Here is a 21,936-nt window from a genome sequence, read left to right on the forward strand (position 1 = left end):
ATTATCAAAAACATTTTAGGGGTCCATAGAGGTACGTCCAATGATGCCTGCAGAGCTGAATTAGGCTTATACCCACTGAACACTGAGATCCAGAAGAGATGTGTTCAGTTCTGGCATCACCTCCATCGATCTGATCCTGATTCAGTCCGATATAAAGCCCTCCTCGCCAATGAAACCTCAGCAGAATCTCATCCTCTAAACACGCTCGCTCTTCAGCTAGTCCATAAAACCCAGCTCCTCACCGACTACAGCTACAACCCCAAAGCCATTATTAAAGAAATTGACAAAAATCTGAAAGATACTCATGATGAATCTCTAAAAATACACTTTGACCTTCAAAATAAACTCCAATGCTACTCAACCCTAAACAGAACCACTAAATTTGCCAATTATTTATTGATCAAACCATTCAAAGAAAGACAAATCCTCTCCAAATACAGATTAAGTAACCATGATTTAGAAATAGAGAGGAAGACATAGACAAACATGGACAGAGCGAGAGCAGAGGATCTGTAGACACTGTGATCTACAGCAAATAGAGAACGAGAAACACTTTCTGCTGATGTGTCCTAAATATCACAATGTGAGGCAAACATTTCTCCCTATATTTGAAGCATTGATTCCATCATTTACTGAACTTGGTGATATTGAGAAAATGCCCTTCTTACTCGGAGAAGATGATAACACAGCTGCACTCGCTGCTAAATATGTATTAACCATTCACAATGTTAGATGTTAAACATGATTAACTGACTTACTTTATCTTTTCATTTATTTAGATGGATTTTATTTATTATTATTTATGTTGTTGTTATATATATATGTTAATGCTTTGGCAACATTGTGCTACACAGTCATGCTAATAAAGCTGAATTGAATTGAATTGAATTGAATTGAATTGAGAGAGAGAGAGAGAGAGAGAGAGAGAGAGAGAATTTGAAAAACACTTCATAGTATGAAAACAAAAATACAAACACTGTATAAAAAAATGTAAAAAATGTTCTCATCACTTCAACCTGTTCCATTCAGCAATGTGTTATTTTCAACCCTTTAAATGCAATCTCTTTCTTTATAGATGAATACAAATTTAAAGTTTTTTTTTTTTTTTCTCTGTCAAACTCAAAAGTGAGATCTCTTTAACATGTATTTTTTTTTATCCTAGACAGAAATGAGGTTACTTTAAGATCAAATAGAGACTTTTGCTTGAGTCCCCTGCTTCTCAAACTTGTCTCCTGAGACAAAAACTCTAACATTCTCATAGTGGTCTCCTTTAAAGAAGATCTCAACAACATCACACACTGTGTTCAGATTTCTTTAGCTAGAGACTCTCACATTTGTCTCCTCAATAGTTGTTTTTACTTTATTTAGTGCCTTTCAACTAATTGACGGTGCACACTTTGTAAAGTTGTTGAGATATTTTCTAAAGCTTTAAAGGAGACAAATGTGTGAGATCCAAAGTCTTTAGTTTAGGAGAAAAATCTGAGCACAGTGTGTGATGTTGTTGAGATCTCTTCCAAAACTATAAAGGAGACCACTCTGAGAGTGTTAGAGTTTTTGTTTGAGAAGCAGGAGATTCAAGCAGAAGTCTCCATTTGATGTTAAAATAACCTAATTTCTGTCTAGCAGAAACATTTGGGGTGTTAAAGAGATCTCTTTTCTATTCATTTTTTTCTTAGTATCCTGAGTGTAGCGTAAGCTGTTTCAGAGCTTTGTGGCCAGTACATCAACATGGAGGCACAGTTGCACCTCAGACAGCATGAGTTCCAGTCCCAGCTAATAGTACTTTCCTGCTCATGTTCCCTTCTCACATATCCCATTGTTTCCTTTCTCTACTCCTATTGTCCTGACCATTAAATGTGAAAAACCCCAAGAAATCAAGATAAAAAGAAAGAGCAACCTATGAGCAATAAAAAAAGAGTCTTGAAAGAGATTACAAGAAGACAATAAAGAGATCTCCCATGTTGCTTACACCCCATTCTGATGTTGGACTCTTTTCTCTAAGAACTTTCTTATGTCTCACTTGTGTATAATTTTATCTCTCCTAAGGAATTTTTGGAGAAGCATCTGAAATGCTGTAGATACTAAAATGAGAGATATATAAGAATCACAACCATGTCTCCCGAGATTAGGAAGAGCCACCACTGAGCAATACATTTTTCCTCAGGGAGCACCCTTGCCTGTAAGTGAGGCATCCGTAATTATAGTTTTCTGAGGCCAATACACTCAAGCGTGGCACCCTGATTTAGAAACCGTGGTCATCTCCACAAAAGAAGTGTACAAAGGCACTTGGGCATAACTCTTATACTCACAGAGGTCCACAAAGGATAAAAAAAAAACCCTGCATTGGAGCCACCATTTTAAGGGCCTCATATGGAGCAGGACCAGCATGATGACAAGGTTATGTTGCCATAAACCCAGCAGCCTTTAGAATTGGCTGGCTGGAATACCCTAGCCACAGGCAAGAACCGATAATGCCTCAAACTGAGCTAAGATTAGCCAGTCATCAAGATAATTCAGTACACGGATGCTCTGGAGTCGCAATGGAGCCAAGGCTGCATCCATGAAGTGACAAGGCCAAAAGGCTCAATATTGGCATGCTTCGCCTCTGAAAGCGAACCTGAGAAACATTCTAAAAGGGAAAAATTTGTATGTAATAATAGATGTCCTTTAGATCTTTTGTGACAAACCAGTCACTGTGTCACCACACCAAGTTCTCCCTCACTATTGTCACCATCACAGTCTTGACCCTGCTCACTCTGTTCACAATCCCTGGATTTATTCACCTGCACATGATTCTACTTAGCACTCAATCAAAGACTGCACAAAAACACAGCATTAACGCTCAATCTCTGTCTCCTACAGACATTCACCGCTTTGCATTTACATGCTATTCTTCATTGTCTCCCCTTTTCTTGTGTTTTGGTTTTGTTTTATAAACAAGTTTTTGCTTTGGAATAAACCCTGCATTTAAATTCACTTCCTGTCTCCATTCTATGTTACATGTTACACTGGAATAATGGTTGCTGAAAATTCAGCCAGAATTTTGCCATCACAAGAATAAATTACATTTTATAATAAAATAAAAAAAACAGTTCTTTGAATTATAATAATATTTCACAATTTTACTGTATTTTTGTTTAATTAAATGCAGCCTTGGTAAGCATAATAGACTTCTTTCAAAAACATTTAAAAAAATTTACGAACCCCAGATTTTTTAACCTCAGAGAACTCTGAAGCTGTTTGGCTTTTCACTTAGTTTTACTGTCAATGTGCCATAAACCCTGATGATTCATCTGGAAAATATCTCAAGAATGTGGATAAACTTTAAACACAGTAGAATCCACGATATGCATCCCTAGTTCTATAACAGATCTTACGTAAACACGAAGAACAAACAACTATAATGATAACTATATTAGCATCCACAACATTGGATGATAATGTACTACTTATTGGAAGTGTTAATTTACGTCATTTGCCACTTGAAATGGTTTAGCTCTTTAAAGTCAAGGGGATATTTGATTGGCTTGCAGTGGACTTCCCTGTTCTCATAAAATTAGAATGATTATTAAAACTTTATAGTCATCATTAAAAGTTATGATCCTGTGATCTTTAGTGACATTGACAATATCGTGATTACATGACTATATAAATTGGCATCTGTAATTCTCCAGCTGTAATATGTACACATACCTTAAAACACTGGATGTGAAAGTAAAGGCTGAGAGTCTCTATAATCATGGCAGCACCTTTGCCAAGTGGATGACCACAACTTGAACACAGTTTCTTCCCACTGACAGACCTACATATACACAAACAAAAGTGAATGTATGTTAAAAAATAATTAAATAAAAATAAGTTGTTATAATTTTATTTATTATACATTATTTATTTTATAGTGTTCTTGTTAAATGTTACATTTAATTACTACAGTAAACACAGTAAATTATACATAATTACTTGCAACTAACCCTAATCCTAACCTTAACCCTATATAAAGTACATTTTGTTAATTAATATTACCCAGTACTTAAATCTATAATTACACTGTAACAAAGAGAACTTAAAATAAAGTGTAACAAAAAATAAATAAATAAATAAAAATTGTCAGTAATAAGCACAGCAGCAGAAAGTAACAGAAAATGCACAGCATCAAAACTAATGGATGACTGAAATGGGAGTGCCAATGCTGATATTTGTTCATATTATCATATAATACAAATTTAATTATGCAAATAATGACTCAAATTCAAAAACTGACTCAAAATTCACTTACAATCAATTCTGTTTTGTGATGGGTGGAAACAGGGAATGAGTGATAACACTGGATCATTTGGATCTTTAGTTGTGATCTCACATCAGAGAAACTGTGCTGTACCTGTTTGGTGATGGAGGTGGTTGTGTATCTGTGAATGAAGGTGATGTTGATGAATTTGGCCCAATGTTCTCTATAGAGTCAGACCTGAGAATGGAGAGGCACATGCAGTGTTCATGCACACACACATGCTCAGAATCATTAAGCTTCAGCCATAAGGATGAATTAAACAATCAAAATTATATAAACTTTGAACAACACTTTGCAGCTTGTGTGAGAATAAAGAAATCTCTTTTAGACAAAGGTGGTGTAGTTGGAACCGTGCTCCTTGATCTGAAGAAAGCCTTAGACATAAGAATTCTATGATTAACAGTGTCAAAGTTATTTAGTTTTAATTTCTCTTTGCATACACTCAACTGGATAGAATCATATGTCAGATCGACTTCAGTGTGTTAAGAGTACAAAATCACCAATCAACTGATATAGGTACTTCTACTGGTGTTCCTCAAGGATCTATTTTGGGTCCACTGTTCTTTGCTCTGTATATGAATGATCTTCATTTGGCATGTCCTGGCATTAATATACAAATGTATGTGGATGATACTGTAATCTATTTAGATGGTAATAGTTTCACACAAGTTGCAAATAACCTTACAAATTCCATGGTTAATGTGTAAATTGCTTGCAACTAAATGTTTCCAAAACAGTATGTATACTTTTTTCTAAGTCAAATAGTTTTACTAAAGAGTTTGTGTGTCAGGGCTGAGGCTGCAGGTAGTGTCCCAATATACAGTGGGTACAGAAAGTATTCAGACACCCTTAAATTTTTCACTCTTTCTTATATTGCAGCCATTTGCTAAAATCATTTAAATTCATTTTTTTCCTCATTAATGTACACACAGCACCCCATATTGACAGAAAAACACAGAATTGTTGACATTTTTGCAGATTTATTAAAAAAGAAAAACTGAAATATCACATGGTGAGCAGTGCCTGGTTTTCTCCACACATACCGCTTAGAATTAAGGCCAAAAAGTTCTATCTTGGTCTCATCAGACCAGAGAATCTTATTTCTCACCATCTTGGAGTCCTTCAGGTGTTTTTTTAGCAAACTCCATGCGGGCTTTCATATGTCTTGCACTGAGGAGAGGCTTCCGTCGGGCCATTCTGCCATAAAGCACTGGTGGAGGGCTGCAGTGATGGTTGACTTTCTACAACTTTCTCCCATCTCCCGACTGCATCTCTGGAGCTCAGCCACAGTGATCTTTGTGTTCTTCTTTACCTCTCTCACCAAGGCTCTTCTCCCCCGATAGCTCAGTTTGGCCGCACGGCTAGCTCTAGGAAGGGTTCTGGTCGTCCCAAACGTCTCCCATTTAAGGATTATGGAGGCCACTGTGCTCTTAGGAACCTTAAGTGCAGCAGAAATTTTTTTGTAACCTTGGCCAGATCTGTGCCTTGCCACAATTCTGTCTCTGAGCTCTTCAGGCAGTTCCTTTGACCTCATGATTCTCATTTGCTCTGGCATGCACTGTGAGCTGTAAGGTCTTATATAGACAGGTGTGTGGCTTTCCTAATCAATTCCAATCAGTATAATCAAACACAGCTTGACTCAAATGAAGGTGTAGAACCATCTCAAGGATGATCAGAAGAAATGGACAGCACCTGAGTTAAATATATGAGTGTCACAGCAAAGGGTCTGAATACTTAGGACCATGTGATATTTCAGTTTTTCTTTTTTAATAAATCTGCAAAAATGTCAACAATTCTGTGTTTTTTTTGTCAATATGGGGTGCTGTGTGTACATTAATGAGGAAAAAAAATTAACTTAAATGATTTTAGCAAATGGCTGCAATATAACAAAGAGTGAAAAATTTAAGGGGGTCTGAATACTTTCTGTACCCACTGTAAATACTTTGGAATACTGATTGATTCTAAACTAACATTTAAAGCTCAGGTTAAAAAAGGTTTGTAAGCAGGTTAAGTTCAATCTCTATAATTTTAGGTTTATAAGAGATTATATGTCATTTGAGGCAGCTAAGATGTATATGCATTCTATGGTTATTCCTCACATGACTTACTGTTTAACGACTTGGTCTCAGGCAAATTTAATTACTCTAAAACCATTAGAGTCCTTATATAAACGTACATTTAAAGTTCTTGACAAGAAACCGGTACATTTTCATCATTGTTCAATATTGAAATGTATAATCTGCTGAGTTGGGAAAATATGATTAAGTATGCAAATGCATGCTTGATGTATAAGATCATTTATGGTTTAACTTCTCCCCCTCTTAATCAGTTAGTCAACATTAGAACAACTGTTTATCGTTCTACAAGAGGTGCATTGAGAGGAGACTGTATTATACCACTTAGATGGAGTAATTTCAGTCAGTCCGCATTTTCTGTTAAAGCTGCACAAGAATGGAACACTATTCCAACAACCATAAGAGATCTAGATACATATGAGGTATTCAGGGTTCAATTAAAGAAATGGTTAATTAGTACTCAGCTATGTCAACATTAGAATTATATATTGGTGGCTGTCCTTTTTTTTTTTTTTTTTTGGATTGTGTTATGTATTTGTTTTTATTATTTTATTCTATTGGTTGTTTTTATTAATATATTGTTTTATGGATTGTGCTATAGAATACATAACAGTTAACAATTTAACATTTAACATTTAACAATTACAATCACATCTTTTTAGGGTGACTTGTAACATCTGTGCAGTGACTACAGATGAAAAATAGCCTTTGGCTAATTCTGGTACATTTACAGAAATGTTTTATTAATGTAAAATGTCCCTGTTAACTAATCAAATAAAATAAAAAAAATGAAAGAATACATAATGCACAGAGACATATACCTCCTGCGTCCAGCAGATTTTGGTTGAGATGCATTCTTTTTCCAGGTCTCATTTCCAGGCTGGGGTATCTGTCTGTTACCCAGTGGCATATCTGTAACATAAATAAATAAATAAATTAATAAATAAATAAATTAATTAATTCATTTTTAATGCAAAATTTGATGTGGTTTCACCAATATTTCACTCTCTGGTATTCCTAACCTAGGGGTCACACTTGTGATCCTCGGCGGTCAAAACAGACAGGAGACAAATAGTTTAACTTGTGTGTGTGTGTGTGATTGTGTAAAAGAGAAATGAATGTAGGCCTACTATATTTAGTTTCATGGCACTAAACAATTTTCACCTCTACAGTAAATTATGTGAAATGTATTCCTATATAAAATAATACAAGTATTAGAAAAATATTTCATATTATTTTGAATTAATAGAATGTTCAAGTTCAAAAACACTATTGCAAAGCTGTTTAAAGGGGTCATATGATGCGATTTCAAGTTTTTCTTTCTCTTTGGAGTGTTACAAGCTAGATAAGAGTGCATAGATAAGATCCCTGAAGTTGCAAAGACTAAAATCTCAAAACCAAAGAGATATTCTTTATAAAAGTTAAGACTCGACCACGCCCCCCTAAAATGGCTCATTCAAACGCCCCCACATGGCTACGTCACGGTGTAGGGATATTTGCAAAACACCACCCAAATGTATACGCAATGAAAGAAGGTGGGACTTTTATTTTTGCTGTAGTGTTGTTGCTGCCGCCGGCGCCATGTCCTGGAGACACTGTGTTTCATTGTAAAAGTGAAACTACTTTGTTTGGGCTTCCAAAAGAGGACACAACTAGAAATCAGTGGTTAAATTGTATTTACAACACTGTTCCAGAACAGTTCAACCCAAATATTAGAGTGTGTGCATTGCCATTTTACGGAGGACTATTTCCTGAACCTGGGAGTAGTCTGCCAGCTATGCTCAAAGGCTGTTTCTATAAAGTGGGGCAATTCCAACTTTGCAAGGACAGTCTGGCGCTTCTGACTCACAGCCTGTAAGTATGTTTTCATATTTAAAGAATTTGCCACTAACTATTCAAACACAAGTTTTGAGCTGTGTAGAGTAGTGCTTCTTGTTTGTCGTTTCTCCGATCACAAATGCAGACATGGTAATGTTTACGCGCTGCGATGCAACGCGACGCGTAAAAAGACAGTATAAGTCATTATAATCAGTAATTATGAATCACTCATTCGGCCAATCACAACGCACTGGATAGCTGGCTAATCAGAGCACACCTCGCTTCTCAGAACGATGAGCTTTGTAAAAATCAGCGTGTTTCAGAAAGGCAGGGCATAGAGGAACAGCAATAATGTACAGTATGTGGAAAATAATGTGTTTTTTTTAACCTTAAACTGCATAAACACATTTACACCAAATACAGGGGGAAGTCGTTGCCTAATGGTTAGAGAATTGCACTCGTAACCCAAAGGTCGCAGGTTCGAGTCTCAGGTCCGGCAGGGATTGTAGGTGGGGGGAGTGAATAATCAGTGCTCTCTTCCACCTTCAATACCACAACTAAGGTGCACTTGAGCAAGGCACCAAAACCCCAACTACACCCCAGGTGTCGCAACATGGCTGCCCACTGCTCTGGGTGTGTTCGAGTCTCAGGTCTGGCAGGAATTGTAGGTGGGGCGGGGGGGAGTGAATGTACAGTGCTCTCTCCACTCTCAATACCACGACTAAGGTCCCTTAAGCAAGGCACCGAACCCACAACTGCTCCCCGGGCGCAGCAGCATAAATGGCTGCCCACTGTGTGTGTTCACTGCTGTGTGTGTGCACTTTGGATGGGTAAATGCAGAGCACTTATTCTGAGTATGGGTCACCATACTTGGCCATGTCACTTTCACTTTCAAATACACAAAATAATGTTCTTTTTAGCAACGTCATGTGAACCCTTTAAAATCCAGTGCATGGAAGGCAGATTGGTGCCGTCTGGTGGGGGAAAAAGAAAATTATATTTAATACCATGGTGCAACCACTAGATGCCTGTATAGCCCAATATATAAATATGCATACATGCATTCCAAATGGGATATATCACCTTCCGAAGGGCACTTCGGAGTCTGAACAATCATGGCTGCCACATTGAAGGGTCATTCCAAACCGAAGTGCTCAAAACTGGCCACTTCAAAGGGCTCTTTGGAATGAAGGATTTCGAAGGGTACAACTGATGGACACTTCGGGACCCCATGATACTTTGCACAGATTCTATGCATGATGATGGTGCCTCCATCTGGGCACTGGATGATGATGCAGAAGGGCCCCTACACCCTTCAAACCTTCAAATCTCTCACTCTGGAGGGTAAACCCTTTAAAGGGATTAGGGCATTGGGATGAGCCCTTCCGAATGGAACGCAGGGACGATGTAGTTTTCAAATAAACCTGAAGGACTTGATTAGCTGGATCAGGTGTGTTTAATTAGGGGTTGAAGCTAAACTCTACAGATCTGTGACTCTCCAGGAACTGAGTTTGACACCTGTGCCCTAGATATTTATAATTAGGGATACTATTACACTATACAATACTATTACTATTATTGTTAGAATTAGAAATATTATAATCAGTTTATAATAAAATATTATAATAATTTATTTTTGTTTTGTTTTGCATTTAGATATAAATTAAGACATTATCAAGTAGATTATACCCAAAAGAATTGCTCTGTATTTTTGTATTTCCAATTCATTTTCACTGCGGTCCATTTAGCCTTTTCTAAGCATGTCCATGATTGTTTTGTGCTCATATAGCAAGTACCACAAAGGTCAGATAAAACTTAAAGTAAAGTATCTTAAAAAAAATTAAAACACAAAACGTCTCAGTATAAAATGACAGAAAACCACCAGAGTGTTAACTGAAAATATTTGAAAGATATATTCAGTTACAGATTGCACAACATCCTTTTTCAAAAACTTAGTTACCTAGACAGTATTTTAGGTCATCGTAGGTATGCTTTTCTTTTTTAAGAATTTAAGAAACCTTTAAGATACCTAAGAAGTTAAACATTATTTTGTCTAAATTGACTGAGAATGTAATCCCAGAATGCACTAGGAGAAGCTAAGTAAACAAAATGATAAACAAATTGTGAGAAATGTTTTTTTTTTTTTTCTTCATTCACATTTGATTAAAATGAGCAATAATCAATCTGATAAAATGGACCTTGTAGTGTTGTGTGCTATATATGTATTATTTTGCTTATTAGAGTTGTTAGTTAAACAACATGCTAATGTCAAAGCTCACTAGACTCACCCTGACTAGACGGTAATGTAGGCTGCTTTTCTTGGCTCTGGTCTCCTTGTCTTCTCTGACTCACTGAACCACAACCTTGCAGGGGAGAACTGGTATAGAAAAGATAAGTGAAAACATGCAGCAAACAATGTGTTCAATTATAATGAAGTTTAAAAAAATTTAATAGTTAACCCAAATATGAAAATTCTGTTATTATTTACACACCTTCACATTGCTCCAAATCTACGTTTTTTTTTTTCATGCAACACAAAATCGTATATTCCATAATACGTATAACATTTTATAGTTAAAACAAAGTAGACAGACATAATCACTATGTAAACTATTGTTGTAGGGAAAAGAGAAGTGTATTCAAAAAGTGTGTTCCATAGGGGAAAAAAAGGTCTGGAATTACAATTAAAATTTTTGGGTGAACTATTCCTTTATGTTTATTCCTAGAGTTGGTGTCCCAGACCTTACTGTCATCTGTACACTCTCTGTCTTTCTTTGGGCTGCTTCACTGTTGCCATTTTCCCCTTGTCTATAAGTCCCAGAGCTCTGATGGAGTGAGAAATATGGTCAGAATCATTTACACCAGCATCAAGCACTTCATTTAATGTCCTTCCTTAAATTCTTACCATCTGCTTCTCCTCTGACCCCGGTTTGTTTTCCGGCTCAGGCTGGGACTGTAAAGTGCTGTGGGTTTTGGGAAAGATTGATGGTGCAATCATTGAGTGAGGGGTCAGGGTCTCTTCCAGAATCTTCCTCTCCTGTATTGATGAAAAAAATAAAAGCGTCTATGAGTAAAGAAATACAGACATGGCTTTTTTTGTCAGATAACTGAGACTAATGTTTCAAATGATGTGATGACATGTATTTTACAACAATTTACCATAGTAAGCATGCTTTCTGCTAAAAAAAAGAACTGAAATTAAACATGACAGAAAAAGATTCTTACACTGTTTGAGGACCTTGGACTTGGATATTAATTTCTCCATGGTAACAATAACTGTTATAACGAGGGTGTGATTTGTCAGAGAGATGGGGGGATTCTGGTCTATATATCTCTACATCTGCTGATTTTTTTAATTTTTTTATTTTAATCCCTGGTGGGGATAAAATAAACTAAAATATAACGTAAATATATTAAGTGTAGTTTTGATAATAAACAGACCGGTTTATTACATCTCATGGAAACATTGTTTATTCTTTCATTAATCCCAGAAGAGAGAGGGGCAGACAGTGGTTGAAGCTACTTCATTTTCATCAGATTGCATAATTAATGAAAAATTTACAGAAATTATGATTCTATATAATGAAATATTAGGTCAAAATTGTGAATACATATTTCGCCAAATGTGCACATTTTCAGACTAAAAGCCATTTGTGTGTTGTGTAGCGAAGTCCTGTGATCAAAAATAAATAAAGCAAACACAACTACAGGCATTTCACAAGTTCACACTTACATATAATAAATAGAATAAAGTTTATGCGTATTTGGCATACTGTCCAAGGGGAGGGCTCCGAGCTCGGAACTTTGGCCCGAACCCTGAGTACCCCCCTACAGGTTAGGACAGGAATAGATGTAAGTGCGGAGAAGGGGTGGCGGAGGGATGCTGGAGAACTGTCAAGGAACAGAGGTGAGTCAGCTGTGTATATCTACACACCTCTTATCTTGTTAACTGGGTTGATTACTGATTGTGCTCCTCTCGTGTTAATTAGGTTAATTATCTGAATGTGCTCCTCCCGAACTTTGCTAATAAAACATAATTTCACGAGTTCACACTTACATATAATAAATAGAATAAAGTTTAAGCATATTTGGCGTGCTGTCCGAGGGGAGGGCTCCGAGTTCGGAACTTTGGCTCGAACCCCGAGTACCCCTCAAAAAGCAACATAGCAAAAGGACAGCCGCCCGACGAAATAACCCCCCCAAAATGAATGCCGAAAATTTTGTCGGGCTGGCGTTTCAGGAAGAAACTTAGTCTCTTGACCAGGAGGGCCCACACAAACTCCGACGGGAGCAGCTCACGGCACCGGGTGAAAAGGCAGATGGACGAGGAACAGCGTGATTTGGGGTGCTTGATCGGGAGGACTCATACCGTTTCTGGACGGGTGCAGAACTGTCAACAAAGGTGAGTCAGCTGTGTATATATACACACCTCTTATCTTGTTAACTGGGTTGATTACTGATCTTGCTTCTCTCGTGTTAATTAGGTTAATTATCTGAACATGCTCCTCCCGAACTTTGTTAATAAAACATCATGTGTCTCGTTATTCTATTCAAAATATCAATAACTGCAGATTAATTTTTGCATGATTTAGCATTCCTGACATAAATTAAGAATTATTACTGTAATTATAACCAAGTATTATAAACAGTGGTCAAATATCAAAGCTATCAAACAATTGTTATGAGGGACTTGAGTATGTTTTAAATAACAATAACGACAATTTGACAAAAGAATGTATTATTATGGGAGATTTTAATACAAACATATCTAATAGAATAGGGGATAATTTTAACACTCTGTAGTCATTATGTACATTATTTCATTTAACCCAAATTATATTTTAGTATCTGATGTAAAGTATATTTCCCAGAAAGGAGTAATGGAATATGGTATTAGTGATCATAATATTATTTTTTTGTTCAAGAAAATGCAGTAAATTAAGATTTAGTAATCATAAAACAGTACGAATTAGATTGTTAAAAAATATATAATATTGAAGTTTTTAAAGACCATCTTAGAGAGTTAATTGGAGTGATATTCAAAATATATCAATAGTTGATAAACTGATAAATAAGAATAAATCAAACGGTTAAAAAAAAAAAAATACATTTTTAAAAGTTTTCTTAAAGTAGTGGACAGAATTGCCGCAGGTGAGAGTTAAGCAAAGATCTAGTCCTTGGATGGATCAGAAAATATTGGAAATATTAAAAAGGTAGGAATAGGGCTCTCTCGATTTATAGCAGGGGTGTCAAACTCAATTCCTGGAGGGCCACAGCCCTGCAGAGTTTAGCTCCAACCCTAATTAAACACAGCTGATCCAGCTAATCACGTCCTTCAGGCTTATTTGAAAACTACTTGGTTTGTGTGTTGGAGCAGGGTTGGAACTAAACTCTGCAGGGCTGCGGCCCTCCAGGAACTGAGTTTGACACCCCTGACTTATAGGAAACCTAAGAATCAGGAAAACTATCTAAAATTTAAAGCACTTAGAAATTTAGGACAGAAAAAATATAAAGGAGGAAAAACGTAATTTTATTAAAGAACAAATACAAGAAAATAAGTAAGATCCTAAATCTTTGTGGAAGGTGTTGAATAGGTTCCAATCAATTGGTAAATCAAAATTTTCTGTATCAAATGTAGGTTTGGATATTGATGGCAATTTGATAAAAACAAAGTTGCTAATAAATCTAATTCATTTTTCCATTAATTGCAAATAGCTTAGTGGATAAGCTTCCTCTGTCCAAGGCAAGTTATGGTATTGATCTTGTTAAGAGATTTTATACAAAACAAGGGGTGTTGCCAAATTGTTTTTATTTTACTAAAGTAGATCAAATTACTATAACGCTAAAAGAGCTTCAAGTGTCTAAGATTGTTAATCTTTCCTTGGAAAATTGTATAGTCCCATCTGATATGAAGTTAGCCAAAATCATTCCATTATTCAAAAAAGGAAATAGATACGATCCTTGAAACTATCGTCCTACCTCCGTACTTAGTGTGGCCTTAAATTTTTCTTTTTAGAAATGATTGTGTATAAACAGATGTATGAGTATGTAAGTAAGAGTAGGTAAATGATGATGATGATGTAGTTTTATGATTTTCAATCAGGTTTTAGGAGATCTTATTCGACTGATTCTTCTTTACTTTATTAAATAGATTAAATTAGATTTTATAAGGAGGCAGATTGATGAAGGTAAAATGTGTGGTATGGTACTTTTGGACCTCCAGAAAGCTTTTGACACAGTAAATCATTCAATACTCTTAGACAAATTAAGTGCCATGGGTTTTTCAAGTAAAGTGATAGCCTGGTTGAACTCTTATTTAGCTGAGTCCCTCAGGGAAGTGTTTTAGGCCCTCTTTTGTTTCTTTATTCATAAATGACATGCAAGCAGTTTGAGATTTTAATTTGTTTTTATATGCTGATGGTTCTGCTTTATTAATTTCAGACAAGGATGTTGGTAGGATACAAGTGAATTTAGGTAAGGAGCTTTGTAAGGTAAGAGACTGGTTTTCTGAAAACAAACTGATGTTGCATTTAGGTAAAATGGAATTATATAATTTGGGTCTAAAAAGAATTTGAAAAAGGTTTTAAGATGTCTGTTAAGGTAGGGGACTGTTTAATATCAAACAGAACTACCATTAATTATCTCGTCCTTGACAATGATTTAAGTGGTATGGCTATGAACGTTCTGGGTAAGGTTAATGCTAAAACAAAACTTCTTGCCAGACATGTTATAGTTCTCTCAATAAACAGAATATAAAATTACTTGCATCATGTTTAGTGTCATGTCTTTTTCAATATGCATGCATTTCTTGGATGTCTGACTTGTCTCATGGTTGGTTGCATACGTTACAAAAATCTCAAAATAAACTGATAAGGTTAGATTTAGGGTTTAGTCGTTTTACACATGTTGATGTTTCCCATTTTAAGCATCTTGATTGGTTACCTATAGAAAGCAGATTAGAACACATTAAATTAAAAATGGTACTTAAGATTATCAATAACAGAGCACCTTCATATTTTAATGCACTTTTCCCTAGGGTAAATGAGCAACATTGTTATAATTTTAGGCAAAGTCTTATGGATATTACATTATGTCATTTTAAAACTATGTATGTCGCAGGTCTTTTAAATATTCTGGGGTACAAGCTACAAGTTTTTTGTTGGTTTTTATTTTTGCTTTATTGTTATCCTTAACAAATCGAGTGTATTTCACTACTTTTCTGTCCAATAAAAAGAAGATCTAATGATTTTCAAAACCAAATAAGAATTCATAATTATTCTATAAATGTTACTGTACAGCTGCCAAAAATAGCCCAACAGGCTTCATAATATTTATAGCTCTTCTGTGGTTTGTGATTTAACACAATGTGGCTCCAGCGACATATTGTTTCACCAGGGTCACAATACGATGCATATTGTAATTGTTTATGTGTGTATTAATAGCACACCAGATATTGAGATTCAGTTATTTGTCATCTGCAACAGTCAGCTTAATTAGTAATATGAACCAAATCAGTCCAAGATTTTAATAATTAAATCTTTTTTGGAGTTTCATATGAAGCATATTATAAATGCATGTTTCACTATAAATACAGGCTAACTACAAACTACAAACAAAAATGTAATTTAAATGTAGATGGCATTGCTGTCTTTGACTTTCATCAGCCTGATTTTCACAAACTCATACTGTCTAATGCAAAGTAATAATATAATAATAATAATAATAATAATAATAATAATAATAATAATAATATCAGTAGTTCTGCATTTCCACAAGGAAGTACTAGTGCCAGCTTAGGCAGCTAAAGAATAATGCTAAATTTAGACTGTTCATGAGAATCAAATAAAACAATATTTTCAGTATACAGGTGGCTATAAAAGACCAATCATACATAATTACGTAAATAAGTTTAAGTAAAAAAAAAACAATAAAATTAATATGTGAATTTTGCAATGGTGTCAGTGGTATCAGTTACATTTTGAATAGTAGTAAATATTTTAACAATGCAAGTCATTGGGAAACTGAAACTACAAGGTCAGAGAGAAAATTCACCTCCTCATGGTACCGCCTCTCCTCCTCTTCCACTTCCTTCTGCGCTTGCTCCCATTCCTGCTTTAACTTCTCCTGTTCACACTGATATTTCTCCTGTGATCACACATGCATTTCATTCATTTAAACGTTGACAAAATGAAAATGGAGTATACCATCAGAACTACGATGGTCAGAAACTAACAAATGACTTTAAGAGAAGCTCTAGCACATGGCAGCTCCAAATGGCTCTTTAATAGTCATGGTGAGGTGCTTGAAATTTGAAAAATAAATTTAAAGAAAGGCAAGCTTGGCAGCTGAAAGTTATAACATTTTACAGGCACAATCTTTTCCAAGTGGTAAACATTGACAGTTTGGAACAAACAGAGGAAAAAAAAAAAAAGGCTGTGTGGATGTACCTTTAAATAACTTGACTATTTTCTTTACCTTTAACTATTTTCTCAAATAAGCTAACACTTTCCCACATACACACACTCACACAAGCAGGGGTATCTTTATCTTCAGAAGGAACTCATGTATCATGCTGGGTTCAAGTTATGGTTTGTGTTTTACTGCCAATGATGAATAAAAAAATATTTCTTAAGAATTTTAGCTTGCTATATTGTGCAAACATATTCAAAACTGATCCAAGATTATCTTCTTAGAACTATCAAAAATGATTTCAACATTTAAGTTACTCTTAAATGCCAGTGGAATTAAAAGGAGTAGCTCACCAACAAAGAAAATTCTGTTCTCTCTCTCTCTGTATATGTCTATGTACATGTACACTGTATACACTACTGTGCAAAAGTCTTAGGCCATTAGTATTTTTCCTTTGTTGTAGTGTGTCAGTAGGAAATATCAGTTTACATTTCCAAACATTCCTTTTGCCATTAATTGTAATAATCCAGTGAGATTTTTGTATGCAGAAGTAGTCTGACAACAGCCAGTATACTTCACACAGCGATCTGATTTCACCATCATGCAGCCCATCTCGAATTACATGAAGAAACAAAAAAACTGAGATACACTAAATCCAGAAGAACTGTAGCAACATCTCCAGGACACTTGAAGAAAACTTCCCACAAAGCTACAATACCGTGAAAAGTTTTAGGCACTTAGGTAAAAATGCTGTAAAGTGAGGATGCTTTCAAAAATAATATCATAAATAGATTTGATTTGTAATTTCATGTCTATTAACTAAATCAAATCAACATTTGGTGTCACCACCCTTTGTGTTTAAAACAGCTTTTGTCCTATATAGGCAGACTTGTGCATATAGGTTTTCAGGTAGCTTTGTAGGAAGTGTTTTGTAGATGTTGCCACAGTTCTTCTGGACTTAGTCTATTTAATTTATTAAATTTAATGTGGTCCAACAATGTTTGAACTCCAGCATTCTTCAAAATATATTTCACAGAAAACAGAAAAATAAAAAGGTTTGGTTATGAGACCAAAAAAATTGTGAGATAATGATTACAGAATTGTAATTTTTGGGTGAACTATCTCTTTAAGAGCCCAAATACTTTTTGGAGTCACTGTATATTGATGCAGATTATCTTTAGGCTAGTTGTTTGGGTGGGGGAGGAACAGGCAACAGCCAAGTGTGGGTTATAACAGCTAAAACATGCATCCTCTCTTCATCAATCAATTTTGATTTGAGTTCTACTGAGAGTCAGCAGATCTTCTGATAATATCTAGTCAATTTTAAGGAAATGGAAAACTTAATCATGGAACATAAAGGGATAGTTCAGCCAAAAATGAAAATTCTGTCATCATTTACTCACTCTAATAACATTCCAAATGTTCTTTCTTGAAAAGAACACTAAATTAGTTATTTAGTAGAATATTCATTGCATTGAAAAAAGCAACCTGGACATTCTAATAACAGAATTTTCCATTTTAGGTGAATTATTTCTTATATACTTAAGCAACTTGCATAATATGCTAAATGCCTGGTTAGTCTACAGTCTGGTTGATCTATGAAGCCTAAGCATGCTCAGGTTGTGCACATGAAGCTTGCCCGATTCTCAGTGCTGGCTCAAGTGGGCTCTGGTTATTCAAGCCATTGTACCTGAAGCATGCGTTCCTGCTCTTGCTGCCACCTCTCCTGACGCTTGCGCTCTTCCTCAGGGTCCCAAGAAAAGTGTTCACTCCGCTTCACCAGATTCAGCACTGGGGGAGGAACCTAACCATACCGTCCGCAATATTATGCACCAACACGCACATGCGCCGTACGAGGATGCACCAGACAACACCAAAAACAGTGAGGAGGGGAGTGGACAGAGAGACAGTTGATCTATTATCCCTGAAGTACTTGTTATTACCTGTTCTACTGGAGAAGATGAATGTGAAAAGACAAGAAAAAATGGGGAATTTCTGCTGCTTTACCATCTGGTATAGAATATTCTGTTTTTATTTTTCTTATTTAATTAGTTTAATTTAATTTAATTTTGGCAACAGATATTGTGCTTATATTTTCCAAAAATGTAAGTGGTGCTTGTGTGTGCAAAAGGTGTGGGTGGTTGACTATTTAAAATAGTAGGACATTATGATGGAATGAATGAACAACTCTCATCATGAGCCACTGAAAATGATGAAAATGCTTCAATATAACATTTTAACCAATGCTTGCATTCAAAAACTCACCATTCCAGTTCCTGTTTCCATGGTAACAGTGACTTTGAATGGATCTTGTTTCAGGATTATGGTTAGTGCAGTATTTCAATGGTGGTTTGTCAAGTAAGCAATTTCTTGTCACATAACAAAATCTGAATGAGATCCTTCTGGACCTTTACTGACCCTTACTGTTTTACACCATTTAGCATTTAATAGTGGTAATTCAAAAGAATCTCTTTGTAGAAAAAGAATAAAAAATACCAGATGAGAAACAGCCAGAAAAAAATAAATAAATAAAAAAATAAATAAAAACTACAACAGGCTTCAAGGATGAGGAAAGAGGAGAGAGAGATGAATATATTTAATTTCTTTACTTACATTTCCATCTTTTTCTGCCATATCTGGAAAATGAAACATGCAATTTTTTAAACATGCACTTTCAGTGATTTCATGAATTATTCATTTTATTAATATGGTATATAGTATAAAGTGTGTAAGTGTATATATATAAAGGAATATAAAGTGTCAAATGTAATTAAAAAATATTAAGAAAAAATTGATCAAGACTGATAAACCTGTGGACCAATTCAGTGGTTTTAAATTGTATACATATCTAGTATCTAAAGACACTAGAAAAGATAGTATCCTCACAATTATATTCCTTCTTAGAGAAAAATGATATCTGTGAGGAATTCCAGTCAGGAATTAGATCGTATCATAGTACTGAGACTGCTCTCATTAGAGTTACAAATGACCTGCTTCTATCATCTGATCGTGGTTGTATCTCTTTATTAGTTGGGATCTTGGATCTTAACGCTGCGTTCGACACTATCGACCACAACATTCTTTTGAATAGACTAGAAAACTTTGTTGGCATTAGTGGAAGTGCCTTAGCATGGTTCAAATCGTACTTATCTGACCGCCATCAGTTCGTAGCAGTGAATGAAGAGGTATCATATCGATCACAAGTGCAGTATGGAGTACCTCAAGGCTCAGTACTAGGGCCGTTACTTTTCACGCTTTATATGTTACCCTTGGGAGATATTATCAGGAGACATGGTGTTAGCTTTCACTGTTATGCTGATGATACTCAGCTCTATATTTCTTCACGGCCCGGTGAAACGCACCAAATTGAGAAACTAACGGAATGCATGGTCGATATAAAAAACTGGATGACGAGTAACTTTTTACTGCTAAATTCTGAAAAAACAGAGGTGTTAATTATCGGACCTAAAAACCCCACACCTAGAACATTATCTAACACTTGACGGCTGCTCTGTCAATTCTTCTTCATCAGTCAGGAACCTAGGTGTGCTGTTTGATAGCAATCTTTCATTTGAAAACCATGTTTCTAGCATCTGTAAAACTGCGTTTTTTAATCTCAAAAACATATCTAAATTGCGACCTATGCTCTCAACATCAAATGCAGAAATGTTAGTTCATGCGTTTATGACCTCAAGATTAGACTATTGTAATGCTTTATTGGGTGGTTGTTCTGCACGCTTGATCAACAAACTACAGTTGGTCCAAAATGCAGCAGCTAGAGTCCTTACTAGAACCAGGAAATATGACCATATTAGCCCGGTTCTGTCAACACTGCACTGGCTCCCTATCAAACATCGGATAGATTTTAAAATCTTGTTAATTACTTATAAAGCCCTGAATGGCTTAGCTCCTCAGTACTTGAGCGAGCTCTTATCACACTATAGTCCTCCACGTCCACTGCGTTCTCAAAACTCTGGCCGTTTGATAATACCTAGAATATCAAAATTGACTGCGGGTGGCAGATCCTTTTCCTATTTAGCACCCAAACTCTGGAACAATCTACCTAACACTGTTCGGGAGGCAGACACACTCTGTCAGTTTAAATCTAGATTAAAGACCCATCTCTTTAGCCTGGCTTACACATAACACACTAATACGCTTCTATTATTCAAATCCGTTAAAGTTTTTTTATGCTGCATTAGTTAGATCAACCGGAACCGGGAACACTCCCCATAACACATGATGTACTCGTTACATCGTAAGTAGAATGGCATCTACACTAATATTTGTCTGTTTCTTTCCTATTCTGTTTCTCAGTCCATATCCGATCAGATGGTGGATCAGCACCAAGAGATGATGTCTGCAGCCCTGATCGTCAGCGGAGACCAGGACACCCAGATGAGCCCCAGAGACATATCCCCAGTGATGACCTCGATTAAAATACAATAAAACTAAAAATATAACAAATTAACTAAAATATAATAAAATACCTAACTACATAATACCACTATTGTTAGAAATTGCAACAAATTAAAATAGAAATATAAACTTTTGAACTGCGGGTTTCGTCTGGTCAGAGGAGAACTGGCCCCCCGACTGAGCCTGGTTTCTCCCAAGGTTTTTTTTCTCCATTCTGTCACAGAGGGAGTTTTGGTTCCTTGCCGCTGTCGCCTCTGGCTTGCTCAGTTGGGGACACTTAATTTCTAGCGATTATCGCCGATTTGATTGCAAAGATACTATTTAAACTAAACTGAGCTAGACAATGATATCTCTGAATTCAATAATGAAATGCCTTTAACTGAAAATTGAGTGTTTAATCTTATCATTATACATTACTGACACTCTATCCTCCAATTTGATACTGTTAAGTGCTTTGACACAATCTGTATTGTTAAAAGCGCTATATAAATAAAGGTGACTTGACTTGACTATTTAAACTAAACTGAGCTAGACAATGACATCTCTGAATTCAATAATGAAATGCCTTTAACTGAAAATTTAGTGTTTAATTTTAGCATTATACATTACTGACACTGTATCTTACAATTTGATACTGTTAAGTGCTTTAACACAATCTGTATTGTTAAAAGCGCTATATAAATAAAGGTGACTTGACTTGACTAATGGGAGAAGAGAACACCAAGATGTTACTGTTATGGTTACTGTTGGCTAAAACTAATTTTGAATACCACTCACCTGGTTTGGTTCCGTATGATTCTAGGTTGGATGATTCTGATTGATTTGTTGATTTCTGTGGGATCTCAGTTGCTAGTTTATTGACCTACAACCAAATCAAAAAAAAAAAAAAAAAGTCATGGTCAAATAAATATAACAAATACAATTCATTCT

General features: G+C 35.6%; 1 protein-coding gene across 21 annotated transcripts in view; it reads right to left on the minus strand.

The window, feature by feature from the left end:
- The window catches only part of limch1b (LIM and calponin homology domains 1b), a 299,726-nt gene that overhangs the window by 2,640 nt on the left and 275,150 nt on the right, over nt 1–21,936 (minus strand). For 6 of the 21 annotated variants that reach the window (XR_009274143.1, XR_009274142.1, XR_009274141.1 and 3 more), the window contains 10 exons: nt 21,784–21,868; nt 19,201–19,223; nt 18,278–18,391; nt 16,231–16,323; nt 11,084–11,215; nt 10,921–11,003; nt 10,467–10,555; nt 7,182–7,272; nt 4,379–4,462; nt 3,694–3,802 (listed from right to left, as the gene is read on the minus strand). Coding sequence is in view for 6 of the 21 variants with exons in the window: in XM_058797793.1 (XP_058653776.1) it covers nt 3,694–3,802; nt 4,379–4,462; nt 7,182–7,272; nt 10,467–10,555; nt 10,921–11,003; nt 11,084–11,215; nt 16,231–16,323; nt 18,278–18,391; nt 19,201–19,223; nt 21,784–21,868 (903 nt within the window). In the remaining 15 variants the exon portion in view is untranslated. Of the gene's footprint in view, nt 1–3,693; nt 3,803–4,276; nt 4,463–7,181; nt 7,273–10,466; nt 10,556–10,920; nt 11,004–11,083; nt 11,216–16,230; nt 16,324–18,277; nt 18,392–19,200; nt 19,224–21,783; nt 21,869–21,936 lie in introns of those variants that run through there. The other 15 variants (XR_009274146.1, XR_009274147.1, XM_058797790.1 and 12 more) reach the window with 10 other exon arrangements.

This window comes from Onychostoma macrolepis, chromosome 14 (genome assembly GCF_012432095.1).
Source record: "Onychostoma macrolepis isolate SWU-2019 chromosome 14, ASM1243209v1, whole genome shotgun sequence".
In the NCBI taxonomy this organism is placed as follows: Eukaryota; Metazoa; Chordata; class Actinopteri; order Cypriniformes; family Cyprinidae; genus Onychostoma; species Onychostoma macrolepis.